The sequence below is a fragment of the Neovison vison genome, chromosome 12 (assembly GCF_020171115.1).
Source record: "Neovison vison isolate M4711 chromosome 12, ASM_NN_V1, whole genome shotgun sequence".
Classification (NCBI taxonomy): Eukaryota; Metazoa; Chordata; class Mammalia; order Carnivora; family Mustelidae; genus Neogale; species Neogale vison.
Genome location: NC_058102.1, coordinates 117920708 through 117934491, shown reverse-complemented (window position 1 = coordinate 117934491; position 13784 = coordinate 117920708). Strand labels below are relative to the sequence as shown.

The following is a 13784-nucleotide window of genomic DNA, read 5'->3' as shown; positions in this document are numbered from 1 at the left end:
GCCAAGATGTTCTTTACCTGAAAGAAATAGAAGTGAGTCAGGGTGATGCGGAGTCACCCTGAAAATTTTAAAGAAAAATTTAAAGCATCGAAAATTTTAAAGAAAAATATGTTTACCTACCATTTCACCTTTCTATTCCACATCCTTTTCTAAATTTTACTTACAAAATGATATTAAATGATAAAAAATATGTCTGTTTTAGAAACTTAGAAACAAAAAGAGCTGTATTTGCAGGTCTTAGGGCTTTACTTCAAAAGCTATAACAAAAACTCCATAGCATCTCACATTGCACTGTGACATCCATTCATCTGATTAATTTTGGTATGTTATTTTAGATTTATTTTATTTTTTTAAAGATTTTATTTATTTATTTGACAGGCAGAGATCACAAGTAGGCAGAGAAGCAGACAGAGAGGAGGAAGCAGGCTCCCCACTGAGCAGAGAGCCCGATGTGGGGCTCGATCCCAGGACCCTGGGATCATGACCTGAGCTGAAGGCAGAGGCTTTAACCCACTGAGCCACCCGGGCACCCCTTGTTATTTTAGATTTATTAAATAGTGGTGAAAAATAACTCTTTTCTAATTAATGAGAAATGATGGCTGTCTGCACGTGATTGTATTGACATTTACATCTTACAAACATTCTACAAAAAGAGTACAACGGGTGGCTTTGTGAAGGGTGACTAGTAATATCTGTGTTTTATTTTCGAGCTACATTTCTAGCCACTTTACTGTCTTGTTTGTTGAGGGCTAATAAGGGTAAAGTTACCAATTTGTTTAAACCAAGATTCTTGCAAAAACATTTATTTATTTGCACACTTAAATGTTCCTGGAAATGAGAAGTTGTCTTTTGCAGTTTGCCACAAAATCCTATTTCTTAGCTCCTGGGCTATCAAAAAAATTTTCATCAAGAATATATTTTTAATGACCTGCTTTCTTATTACAGATGATTTGAAGTTGTTGATAGAGATAGAGCTAGTTCAAGAGCATTTTCTTAAATGTTGAGATTGGAGTAGAGGAGGGAAAATAAAATTTAGAGTAAGATTCATGTACAGAATGAGTCCTATTGCAGTTTTAGAGGCTATGATCTGTCGGAGCTGCAGAGGGTACAGAATTGGGAAGCATGCATCACTCCAGGGATTACAATGCAAGGCAGAAACAGGAAGTTGGTATTGCAAAATTCTGCGTTGATATTCAAAAATCTGTCTCAGTCAAGTAGTAGGTAGGAAGCTACTGTCTATAGTACAGACAGAAAGTATACAAGAGCTCCAAGCTTGTTAGCAGTACACTGTGCTGCTGCTGAAGTAGCTGGTGCGAATCAGGTCACATCACGGAACACAGGGCATCACCGTACTCTGCACTGTCCATCCATTATGTATTTATATGATAGTCTTATCCTTAAGGATATGTAATGTGAAGCTGTATACCTCTATACAGCAAGAAATTTTAATTTTAAAATATATTAGGAAAATAAAGTTAAGGAAGTAACACAGGCATGAAGTAAACGTGAAGTAAAATGGATATACTGTGAAATGCCAAGCACATGCTGGAAGCAGACCACACATTAGACTCTTAAGGTTTAGGAAATCAGAAAACTGTGATCAATAACCATGACCCAGACTGTCTGCAAGTAAAAGGAATTAATCACTAGGAGAAGTACAACTCTTCCCACTGCGAAGCCCATAGAGAAACAAAATGCATTTTATATCATTTTCCAAAGTATCCTTAAAATAGTATAGCAGAAAAATTGATAGGGCTTTCTTTTTAAAGTAAGATTCTCCATGGACGCCTGGGTGGCTCAGTCAGTTAAGTGGCTGCCTTTGGCTTAAATGATCAGGCCAGGATCCCGGCGTCCTGGGATCAAATCCCTCACGAGGCTCCTTATTCCTTGGGGAGCCTGCTTCACCCTCTGCCTTCTTCTCTCCCTGTTTATGGTCTTTCTCCCTTTCTCTCTGACAATTTAAAAAAACCTTAAAAAAATAAAAATAAAATAAGATTCTCCAGTAGGAAGCCAGTGCTATTTCACCAAAATGCAATTCAGAAAAAGTATTTCTCCAGAGTAGCTGCTCTGATGGCCTGGTTTATTCCAAAGGAAGATTTCTTGAGTCGGGGCTTCTCAGTGTCATCCCAGGATGGTACCAGTCTGTAAGCTTTTTTGAGACTGGTTCTTGAAGTGCTACGTACAGAAATTGCAAGTAATTTAGAAACTAGTTGATGAAGAAAAAACTGTGACAATTTTATTATATTTTATACAATATTGATCTTACAGTAGATTGGAAATTTAAAACAAAAAAAAAAAAAGAGGGAGGGGGCGGATAAAAATGTCCTTCACCGCAGATTTGAAAGAGCTGTTTAGAGTCTCAAATAATGGATGAGCTTCATATCCTTCAAGAAATCTCTGTAATCTTTCTTTGTCAGCTCAGTTTCTAATCAGGGTCTTCAAATTATACTCCATAAAATCACCTGGATTGTTGTTATCTTCCGACACCACTAAAATGAGCCGTATGCAGAGTCATGTGTTTTAGCCATCATCTGAATTTCTCATGTGGGACCTGAGCTATGATGAAGAGCAGGTCACCTCACCTCTACTCAGAGGTGAGACAAAAAAGGCTCCTGCTCCCGGGCTCTGATCCTCCCTAGAAAATAACCTGAGTTTGTTCCATAGCCCTATGAACTTTAGCCTGGAAAGTTTTTACATCAGATGCAACCAAACGTCCACCTCAGCCATTACAAAAAAGAAATCGGTCTTCATAGGACATCAGACATTTACAGCACAACTTCACCTCATTCAACAGTTGCTAGACAGACAGATTAGGCGAGATACTCTATGTATAAACCATTAAGCTCTGAAGTTAGAAACAAGGGGTTTTCCAACAAACTTAGTAGATTTGGCTATAGAACAACTGCTCCACTTCTTTCTGGTAATGATAAAATACCAGGTAATCCCCAACCATAATACTGACAACTAGCATTTATTGCGTACTTAACTATGGACAGCCCCATTCTAGTTATTTGTGTACATTAACTCATACAGTCCCAACGAAGGCCCTCTGAGGTAGATGCTATTATTTCCTCCCTTTCTACTGATGAGAAAATGGAAGTTCAGAGAGCTTAATTAACCTATTCAGAGTCACTCAGCTAGTCCATGGCAAAGCCAGGGCCTCGGTGTAGGTATCCTGACTCCAAAGCTGTTGCCTTAGCCACTGTGCTCCTCTGTCTCCCTGTTTGTAAAGATAAAAATAATCTGTGGGGGCCCTGGGTAAGCCGGTCAGTTAAGTGTATGCCTTCTTCTGCTCAAGTCATGATCTCCAGGTCCTGGATCAAGCCCCATGTTGGGCTTCCTGCTCAGCAGGGAGTCTGCTTCTCCCTCTCCCTCTGCCCCTCCCCACCACTCCTGCTGTCTCTCTCTCCCTCTCTCAAATAAATAAAATCTTTTAAAAAAATAATCTATATCATAGATTCTTATTTTCCAAGTGTCTCTAACAAGAGAACAAACATATAGCTCATCTAAAAATGTTATGCAAGAATTTAAAATGTTAAAATAGAAATACTAGAACACTAGAACACATCCATTGTTTTACACCCCTCCCCCAGAAATTTACCTGGTACATTTGAGTATTGAATCATATTTCAGGCATCCCCTTGGAAAGATACTGATAAGCTGGAGAATTTCCAGAGATGAGTTAACAAGTGGGTAGGTGGGAAGGGTTCTAAAAACTATGTCCAATAAGAAATCTTTGCAGGACCTGGGTATATTTAATCCACACAAGGGAAGTGTAAGGATACAGATGACAGCTCTTCACCAGCTTGAAAGCCCGGCTTTTAGCAAAGTTAGGCTTGCTCTGTGTGGCATCAGAGTACAGGCTAGGGCAGGAAATTGGGCCTAATAACAGGTGAATTCTGGCTTAGTACTCAACCTGTCTATCCATAGAATTACTTTTTAAAAGAATCACTAACATCTATTGAGACCACACAGAGTTTTGCTGTATTATGTCATGTAACTGCTACAACAATCCAGTAAGGATGTATCTACATTTATTTATACACCAAAACACTGAGACTTGGAAGATTAAGAAAATAGTAAGAGGCACTTGGGGGACTCAGTCATTTGAGCATCTAACTCTTGTTTTCAGCTCAGGTCATGATCTCAGAGTCATGAGATTGAACCCCGCTTTGGGCTCCATATGCTCACCACAAGTCTGCTTACGATTCTCTCTCTTGCTCCTTCTTCTCCCCCCCCCACTCCTGCCCCCACTTCTCTCAAAATAAATAAGTAGATAAAATCCTTTTTAAAAAACTCATGGCAGAACCAGGTTTTGAACCCAAATTCATGATTCCCGGCAGAACCAAACTAGACCATCTTCCATAGAGCTGTCCAGCAGGTAATAACCTACTTTTAATAAAGGAGCTTAAGCAAGAGACTAGCTAAAGTCCAGGATGATATAAAATGAACTCGTACTGTACAAGAGGGCCTCTTAGATCCCTTTCAGTTCTAATATCTGATTATACTTTGAGAAAATATAACTCACCTTTTAAAAATTGTGAATACTGAAATTACATTAGAAGAACTTACATTCTCACTGCTTTCATTTTCATTCTTAAAAAGAACAGAGGAAAGAAAGAGCTTTATCTTGATATTGAGTAGATAAATAGTATCACCATATTCCATAATTTTGCAATTAGCCATCCATTCATCCAAAAAAGGCTTGTTCAGCATTTTTGTAACCTACACTTCAATGGATAGAAGGCATAAATGGCACACAAGACTCAAGTTCCTACGTTATTGAAACTGATAGTCTTTAACCTATAACTTATAAATGAATGAACTATAAATATAAATTAAAATTAAGATGAGAAATTAGGGTTGTCTGAAAGTATTCCACTTGGCTCCATGCTTCTCAAAATTTTCTACCGAAGTATCCCTAATAGCTGACAAGGATAAATGCCTTCTCTCCCAGGTCTAGGGAAGCAACTTGACATAAGCCTCTACAAGCAAGGAGCTACTTTGACATTGTGGATTTTTCCTAACAAGTCACATGAATTTTGTCTTTTTCTCCATGGTATAATCTGTGTTTTAATATTAAAATGTTTTAAAATATTTTAAAATGTTTTAAAATGTTTTAAAATATTAAAATGTTTTACTGTAATCACTCTCACTAAAACTGAAACTACAAGAAAGCTTTGCATACCCACTAGAACATTGCCTTCTAGCTCCAGGAGTGCATACCTCCCAGTTTAACAAGCCAAGACTGATAGCAGTACCTCATATGGAAAGTTTTCTGCCCATTGAAAAAGATGTTTTCAAGGAAACCTTAAAAGCTTGTGGGTATGGGAAGGATAGGTATTCATACTTGTTAAGTCTTATATAAAGGAGATTTTATTTACTTTTCTTTCCTGTAACATTAATTTATCCTGCAAATGGTTAAGTATAGTGAAATGTAGAAAAATTACATAGGTAAAATAGGATAAGAAAAAAAAATTAACTTGAATGAGTAGATGTACATTTGACCCTTGAACAATGCAGGGTATGGGAGCCGGCCTTTCATGCAGTCAAAACTCCACATATAACTTTTGACTCCCCAAAAACTTAACTACTAATAGCCTACTGCTGACCATAAGCCTTACTTATAACAGAAAGTCAATTCATACATGTTTTTATGTTATATGTATTACATACTGCATTCTTACAATACAGTAAGCAAGAGAAAAGGGTATTCAGACTCATACGGAAAAGAAAATACATTTACAGTACTGTAGGATATTTATCAAAAAACTTCTACGGGTTAAGTTAACCCATACAGTTCAAACCCATGTTGTTCAAGGGTCAGCTGTAATTCTTTTTAGCATTTGAGAATTATTTGAAGTTTTAAAGGTTAGCAGGAATATTATACACATATGCTGAGAAGATGCCCTTATGGGTTAGCACATGTACTACAGATGAGGGTTTTGCTAGTCTTTATAACATTTCTGTCAGTTTTGAACTTACAATCAATATTCTAAATAAAATTGTATCACAAGATACATGATATCTCTTTTTAAATTGAAACTGTTTGTTTTAAGGACAATGTGGACACATAACTTGTATGTAATAATTCAGTGAATATAATTTTTTGTTGTTCAGGAGAGAAGCCATATGAATGCCCAAACTGCAAGAAACGTTTTTCCCATTCTGGTTCCTATAGCTCACACATAAGCAGTAAGAAATGCATCAGCTTGATGCCTGTGAATGGGCGACCAAGAACAGGACTCAAGACTCCTCAGTGTTCCTCGCCATCTCTTTCGGCATCACCGGGCAGTCCCACGCGACCACAGATACGGCAGAAGTTAGAGAATAAGCCCCTTCAAGAGCAACTTTCTATAAACCAAATTAAAACTGAACCTGTGGATTATGAATTCAAACCCATAGTGGTTGCTTCAGGAATCAACTGTTCAGCCCCTTTACAGAATGGGGTTTTTAGTGGTGGTGGCCCGTTACAGGCGACCAGTTCTCCTCAGGGTGTGGTGCAAGCTGTTGTTCTGCCAACAGTTGGTTTGGTGTCTCCCATAAGTATCAATTTAAGTGATATTCAGAATGTACTTAAAGTGGCAGTGGATGGTAATGTAATAAGGCAAGTTTTGGAGAATAATCAAGCCAATCTTGCATCCAAAGAACAAGAAACAATCAGTGCTTCATCCATACAGCAAGGTGGCCATTCTGTTATTTCCGCCATCAGTCTTCCTTTGGTTGATCAAGATGGAACAACCAAAATCATCATTAACTACAGTCTTGAGCAGCCTAGCCAACTTCAGGTTGTTCCTCAGAATTTAAAAAAAGAAAATCCAGTCCCCACAAACAGCTGCAAAAGTGAAAAGTTACCAGAAGATCTTACTGTTAAATCAGAGAAAGACAAAAGCTTTGAAGGAGGAGCGAACGATAGCACTTGCCTTCTGTGTGACGAATGTCCAGGAGATATTAATGCACTTCCAGAATTAAAGCACTATGACCTAAAGCAGCCTACTCAGCCTCCTCCACTCCCTGCCCCAGAAGCTGAGAAGCCCGAGTCCTCTGTTTCATCGGGTGGAGATGGCAATCTGTCTCCCAGTCAGCCACCTTTAAAGAACCTTTTGTCTCTTCTGAAAGCCTATTATGCTTTGAACGCACAACCAAGTGCAGAAGAGCTCTCAAAGATTGCTGACTCAGTAAACCTACCCCTGGATGTAGTAAAAAAGTGGTTTGAAAAGATGCAGGCTGGACAGATTTCAGTGCATTCTTCTGAACCATCTTCTCCTGAACCCAGCAAAGGAAATATCCCTGCAAAGAATGATGAGCAGCCTCAATCTACAAATACAAATGAGCCCCAGGACAGCACAGTAAATCTACAAAGTCCCCTGAAGATGACTAACTCTCCAGTTTTACCAGCGGGATCCACCGTCAATGGTTCCAGAAGTAGTCCATCATCCCCATCACCTCTAAACCTTTCATCCTCCAGAAACACACAGGGTTACTTGTACACAGCAGAAGCCACACAGGAAGAGCCACAAGTAGAACCTCTTGATCTTTCACTACCAAAGCAACAGGGAGAATTATTAGAAAGGTCAACGATCACTAGTGTTTACCAGAACAGTGTTTATTCTGTCCAGGAAGAACCCTTGAACTTGTCTTGCGCAAAAAAGGAGCCACAAAAGGACAGTTGTGTTACAGACTCAGAACCAGTTGTAAATGTAATCCCACCAAGTGCCAACCCCATAAATATTGCTATACCTACAGTCACTGCCCAGTTACCAACGATTGTGGCCATTGCTGACCAGAACAGTGTTCCATGCTTGCGAGCACTAGCTGCCAATAAGCAGACTATTCTGATTCCCCAGGTGGCTTACACGTACTCGACTACGGTCAGCCCTGCGGTCCAGGAACCACCCTTGAAAGTGATCCAGCCAAATGGGAATCAGGTAAAGAAAAGGACCCTTTGCCAAAGCTATTTGCTAACATGCTAGTTTGACTTCTTTTGGTGAAATTTTTCGAATAAAGCAGTCTGTGTGGAGCCAAGCAGGTTGTTAAAAGGTTTTTTGAAAGGAAATAGATTTTCCTTAACTTTCGTAGCATCACACCTTCAATTTCTTACTAATCCCAAGTATGGTTATCAACTACCATTGTGCTTTTCTCCTGGGGAAATGAGAAGTCTTAGCTAAAGACTTGACTATCTGAAGCTTGAGACACTAAAGAAAAATTGGAATATTCACCAATTAAATTTCTGTTTCTAGAGTTATATTCCCCAAATGAGTAACAGCTTCTGCTGTATCATCAATACATGGAAATACATTCCCATTCACAGACCCATCACACTAGCAAAACTGAGCTATTACTTTTTATGTATTAGCACCTATATTTATTAAAGGCTTTGATTAAACAAGAATTAAGTATACAAAGAGCTCATCTAGTGAATTTGCTGATCACTTTATGAGCTGTAAACGAAGACAGCTTTCAGTCACAATTTATATACATGAGTCCATATATGCATTTTCCTCCTTATTTTGCCCCAAAAACCCATGATGTAGTTTTAGATAGAACCATTTTGTGTGACTGTTGTGTGGCTCATTGTCCAGACTTTTTTTAGGTCACTAGCCTTGATGTCCTCAGTTTTTTTCATTGGTTTCTTATTGAATCACCCAAATACTAGAGATAAATTTGATCTTTCATCCAAATATTTGCTGTAGGTAGGTGCAGCTGAAATAATTACAATATCCTGTTCAAATATATATCTGCTGCTTTCTTCCCCCTTAAATATCACTACTGATTGGGTTACCTGAAGTAACTAGAATTCATCTAGACTCTCAGTGTACACAGCACTGTGCACACCTTTGAATAATAAAGGAGGACCCAGCAACATTTCACTTAATCATATGACCACATCCCATAGCAATGAAAGTAGTCAAGTTGCTTTAGCACAAACTGGCAGCTCACAGACCACCCAGGCAAATGGCTGCACCTCTCCCACTTTGCAAACTATATGAAATGTTGTGAAAAGCCTTTGAGCTTTTAGACAGTTTGTGGGTTTAGAAGCAATAGAATGGAAAACTTTAGGAAAGACATAAGGATCTTGAGGGACCCAATTCCACTACCAGTAACTGTTTACTTACATGAGAGCTTCCTACACAATATTACCACCCTGAGGCTGCCTGAAATGTTTTTATACCACTGAAATTCTGAAGATTGATTTTGTCTAGCAGGTATTCTTGTTTCAAAATATAGACCCCCTGCATTGTTTTGCCATCTTGTTCCTTAGAAAAGTGGTAGAGCAAAGCCCTCTCTTTTCAAAGAAACCACAGAGGTCAGTTTGTAGACCTCTGAAGTTCTGGAGGATACAATTGAAAGACCACCTTTTAAAAATAGAATCTTCATTTTTTTTTCCAATTTATTTATTTTCAGAAAAACAGTATTCATTATTTTTTCACCACACCCAGTGCTCCATGCAAGCCGTGCCCTCTATAATACCCACCACCTGGTACCCCAACCTCCCACCCCCCCGCCACTTCAAACCCCTCAGACTGTTTTTCAGAGTCCATAGTCTCTCATGGTTCACCTCCCCTTCCAATTTACCCAAATTCCCTTCTCCTCTCTAACGCCCCTTGTCCTCCATGCTATTTGTTATGCTCCACAAATAAGTGAAACCACATGATAATTGACTCTCTCTGCTTGACTTATTTTACTCAGCATCATCTCTTCCAGTCCCGTCCATGTTGCTACAAAAGTTGGGTATTCATCCTTTCTGATGGAGGCATAATACTCCATAGTATATATGGACTACATCTTCCTTATCCATTCATCCATTGAAGGGCATCTTGGTTCTTTCCATAGTTTGGCGACTGTGTCCATTGCTGCTATAAACATTGGGGTACAGATGGCCCTTCTTTTCACGACATCTGTATCTTTGGGGTAAATACCCAGGAGTGCAATTGCAGGGTCATAGGGAAGCTCTATTTTTAATTTCTTGAGGAATCTCCACACTGTTCTCCAAAGAGGCTGCACCCACTTGCATTCCCACCAACAGTGTAAGAGGGTTCCCCTTTCTCCACATCCTCTCCAACACATGTTGTTTCCTGTTTTGTTAATTTTGGCCATTCTAACTGGTGTAAGGTGATATCTCAATGTGGTTTTAATTTGAATCTCCCTGAGGGCTAATGATGATGAGCATTTTTTCATGTGTCTGATAGCCATTTGTATGTCTTGATTGGAGAAGTGTCTGATCATATTTTCTGCCCATTTTTTGATGTGTTTGTCTGTTTCGTGTGGGTTGAGTTTGATTAGTTCATTATAGAATCTTCATTTTTGCACAGTAAAACCCAGAAAGAAAAAAAATGAAGGTAAATGAGGCAGTTAGAAATTGGTGATGAAGTAGCAAACTTGTAAGTTAAAAATGTCTGCAAATTTCTCATTAAGTCACAATTCACTTGAAACCAGGTAAATTTTATTACTGTACATTTTACATTCTTTCTTTTCATCAGTTGATCACTTGTTTTTATCGTCATTATGACTGTATTGCCCCAACCTCACTTTTTTTCTGTATCAACCCCCACATTGCATCTAGCCTCCCACCCTTGGACCCTGTCTGCCGTGATGAGCTTGCTTTTCTTGAGCTATTGAAAGTATAAATCAAATTAGTTTTTTTAACCTGTGTTTTTTACATGTCTCTTGTTTACCTTTTAATCTGAAATTAAATGTTCTTCTTTTTTTCTTTAGGATGAAAGGCAAGACACTAGTTCAGAAGGAGTATCAAATGTAGAAGACCAGAATGACTCTGATTCTACACCACCCAAAAAGAAAATGCGAAAGACAGAAAATGGAATGTATGCTTGTGATTTGTGTGATAAGATATTCCAAAAGAGTAGCTCACTATTGAGACATAAATACGAACACACAGGTATGTCGATGAATCTGATAACTTTTGAAAAATGACTCTGTAACCCTTTCCACAAACCAAAGTGCTTCCAAAAGCCTTCTGAGGATTTTGTGTCATGGCTGTGTTCTTATTTTGCAGGTAAGAGACCGCACGAGTGTGGGATCTGTAAAAAGGCATTTAAACACAAACATCATTTGATTGAACACATGCGGTTGCATTCTGGAGAAAAGCCCTATCAATGTGACAAATGTGGGAAGCGTTTCTCACACTCTGGGTCTTATTCTCAACACATGAATCATCGCTACTCCTACTGCAAGCGAGAGGCCGAGGAGCGGGACAGCACGGAGCAGGAAGAGGCGGGACCGGAAGTCTTGGCCAGCGAGCATGCTGGGGCCCGGGCGTCTCCCTCGCAGGCCGACTCTGACGAGAGAGAGAGTCTGACGAGGGAAGAGGATGAAGACAGTGAAAAAGAGGAAGAGGAGGAGGAGGACAAAGAGATGGAAGAACTGCAGGAAGAGAAAGAATGTGAAAAACCGCAAGGGGAGGAGGAAGAGGAGGAGGAGGAAGACGAGATGGAGGAGGAGGAGGGGGAAGAGGCAGAGAATGAGGGAGAAGAGGCAAAAACTGAAGGTCTGATGAAGGAAGATGAAGCTGTAAATCAAGCGAGCAGCTTAGAACAAAAAGTGAGCAAGAAGAGTGAGCAGGTGTCTGAAGAAAAAACAAATGAAGCCTAATAGTTTTTCTAGAAGGAAAATACATTCTAATTGGTAATGAAGTTTGTTCTATATTATACATGCTTTTCATGGAAACACAGTAACCTGTATACTGTGGTTTCTGTTCACTACTGTGTAAAGTAAAAATTTAAAAAAAATACAAAATACAAAAAAAAAAAAAAAACACACAAAAAAAAATCCGGGTGTGCCTGATCTCAGACCTAGTAATTTTTCATGCATTTTTCAAAGTTAGGAACAAGTTTGTAACACGAAGCAGATTAGAAAACTTTAATGACTCGGAAAGCAAAGATTTAACAGGTTAAAGGAAACTGATTAATTAGATAAGCATCTGGCATTGTTTCTTTTTGTCAGTATTAATTATCACTCTTACGTTGGTTTATTCTTAAGCTGTACAATTGGGAGAAATTTTATAATTTTTTATTGGTAAACATATGCTAAATCCGCTTCAGTATTTTATTATGTTTTTTAAAATGTGAGAACTTCTGCACTACAAAATTCCCTTCACAGAGAAGTATAATGCAGTTCCAAACCATGCTAACTACCTTTTATAAATTCAATCTAGAAGGTAGTAATTTCTAATATTTAGACATCATAGTGGAGTATTATCATTTCAAGTGTATTGTTAGCCTTAAGAAAGCAGCTGATAGAAGAACTGAAGTTTCTTACTCATGTGATTTAAAATGGAGTTCAGAAGATTGTCATTGAGTTCTGATTGCAGGGACTAACAGTGTTAATCCTGGGAAGGGTAGCAGAGTCGTCAGAATCAGTGTTCGTAATTGTGTTTGAGTATGTGGTGACAAATATGAAGGATATGATATGAAGCTTTGTATCTCCTTTGGCCTTAAGCAAGACCTGTGTGCTGTAAGTGCCATTTATCAGTATTTTCAAGGCCCTAACCCGCCTTCGTTCGATGTGTGGCCTACAATAACTAGCATTTGTTGATTTGTTTATTGTATCAAAATTCCAAATAAAATTTAAAACCACTGACTCTGTCAGAGAAACCTAAACACTGGGACATTTCATCCTTTAATTCCTCAGTATTCATTTTATGTTAATTGACTTTCAAAATTTCTCTACAGAATGAAAGGGAAATTTTCTAATCTGCTCTATCCATGTACTTGCATTTCAGACATGGACATGCCATTGTTATTTGGCTCATAACTGTTTCCAAATGTTAGTTATTATGGACCCAGTTTATTAACAACATTAGCTGATTTTTACCTATCAGTATTATTTTATTTCTTTTAGTTTATAGATCTGTGCAACATTTTTGTACTGTATGTCTTCAAACCTGGCAGTATTAATACCCTTCTTACTGACATGTACTTTTAGTTTTAGAAAACTTTTATATTTATGTGTCTTATTTTTATATTTCTTTATTTATTACACAGTGTAGTGTATAATACTGTAGTTTGTATTAATACAATAATATATTTTAGTATGAAAATTTGGAAAGTTGATAAGATTTAAAGTAGAGATGCAATTGGTTCTCTTGCATTGAGATTTGATTTAACAGTGTTACGTTAACATTTATACTTGCCTTGGACTGTAGAACAGAACTTAAATGGGAATGTATTAGTTTTACAACTACAATCAAGTCATTTTACCTTTACCCAGTTTTTAATATAAAACTCTTAAATTTTGAAATTCACTGTGTGACTAATAGCATGATGCTCTGCAGTTTTATTAAGAGATTAGCCTAACCATCAAACTCTCATCTCCTTAGTAAGCCAAATTAGGATAACCTCATATAAACAGTGTTGGGAACAATGTTTAACATTTTGTGCCAATTTGTTCCTGTATTCATGTATGTAAGTTACAAATCTGATTCTTCATTTTTAAGTTCCTTGTTACACCATGGTCATTTTCTAGTTTTTTACCAGACTCCCCCATCTCACAATAAAATGCATCAACAAGCCTGACCTGCTGTCATTCTGTTCTTTATTAGCGAGGTTTTCTTTGGAAATCTCTCTGTGAAATGGGATATTGCACAGTCATCTTGCACTCAGTTTATCTTGGGCTGAATGTGGGTAACAAACTAAACGTTTTAGACATTCACCACTAAACCATGGACTTCCCTGTGGCCAAATGTTTCTGGGAAGATCAGAGTTGGCAACTAAAGGCTTCCTCAGAGGTTGTTCCATCTCTCTGAAACCCTGACCGCACCCCCTCAT

At 38.2% G+C, this 13784-nt stretch overlaps 1 protein-coding gene across 3 annotated transcripts in view; it reads left to right on the top strand.

Annotated features, from left to right (window-relative positions):
- The window catches only part of ZEB1 (zinc finger E-box binding homeobox 1), a 189129-nt gene extending 175597 nt beyond the window's left edge, over window positions 1-13532 (top strand). For all 3 annotated transcript variants that reach the window (XM_044228911.1, XM_044228912.1, XM_044228910.1), the window contains exons 7-9: window positions 6121-7928; window positions 10717-10897; window positions 11015-13532. In XM_044228911.1, the coding sequence (XP_044084846.1) occupies window positions 6121-7928; window positions 10717-10897; window positions 11015-11610 (2585 nt within the window). In that variant the 3' untranslated portion in view covers window positions 11611-13532. The remainder of the gene's footprint in view (window positions 1-6120; window positions 7929-10716; window positions 10898-11014) is intronic.
- The last annotated feature ends 252 nt before the right edge of the window (window positions 13533-13784 follow it).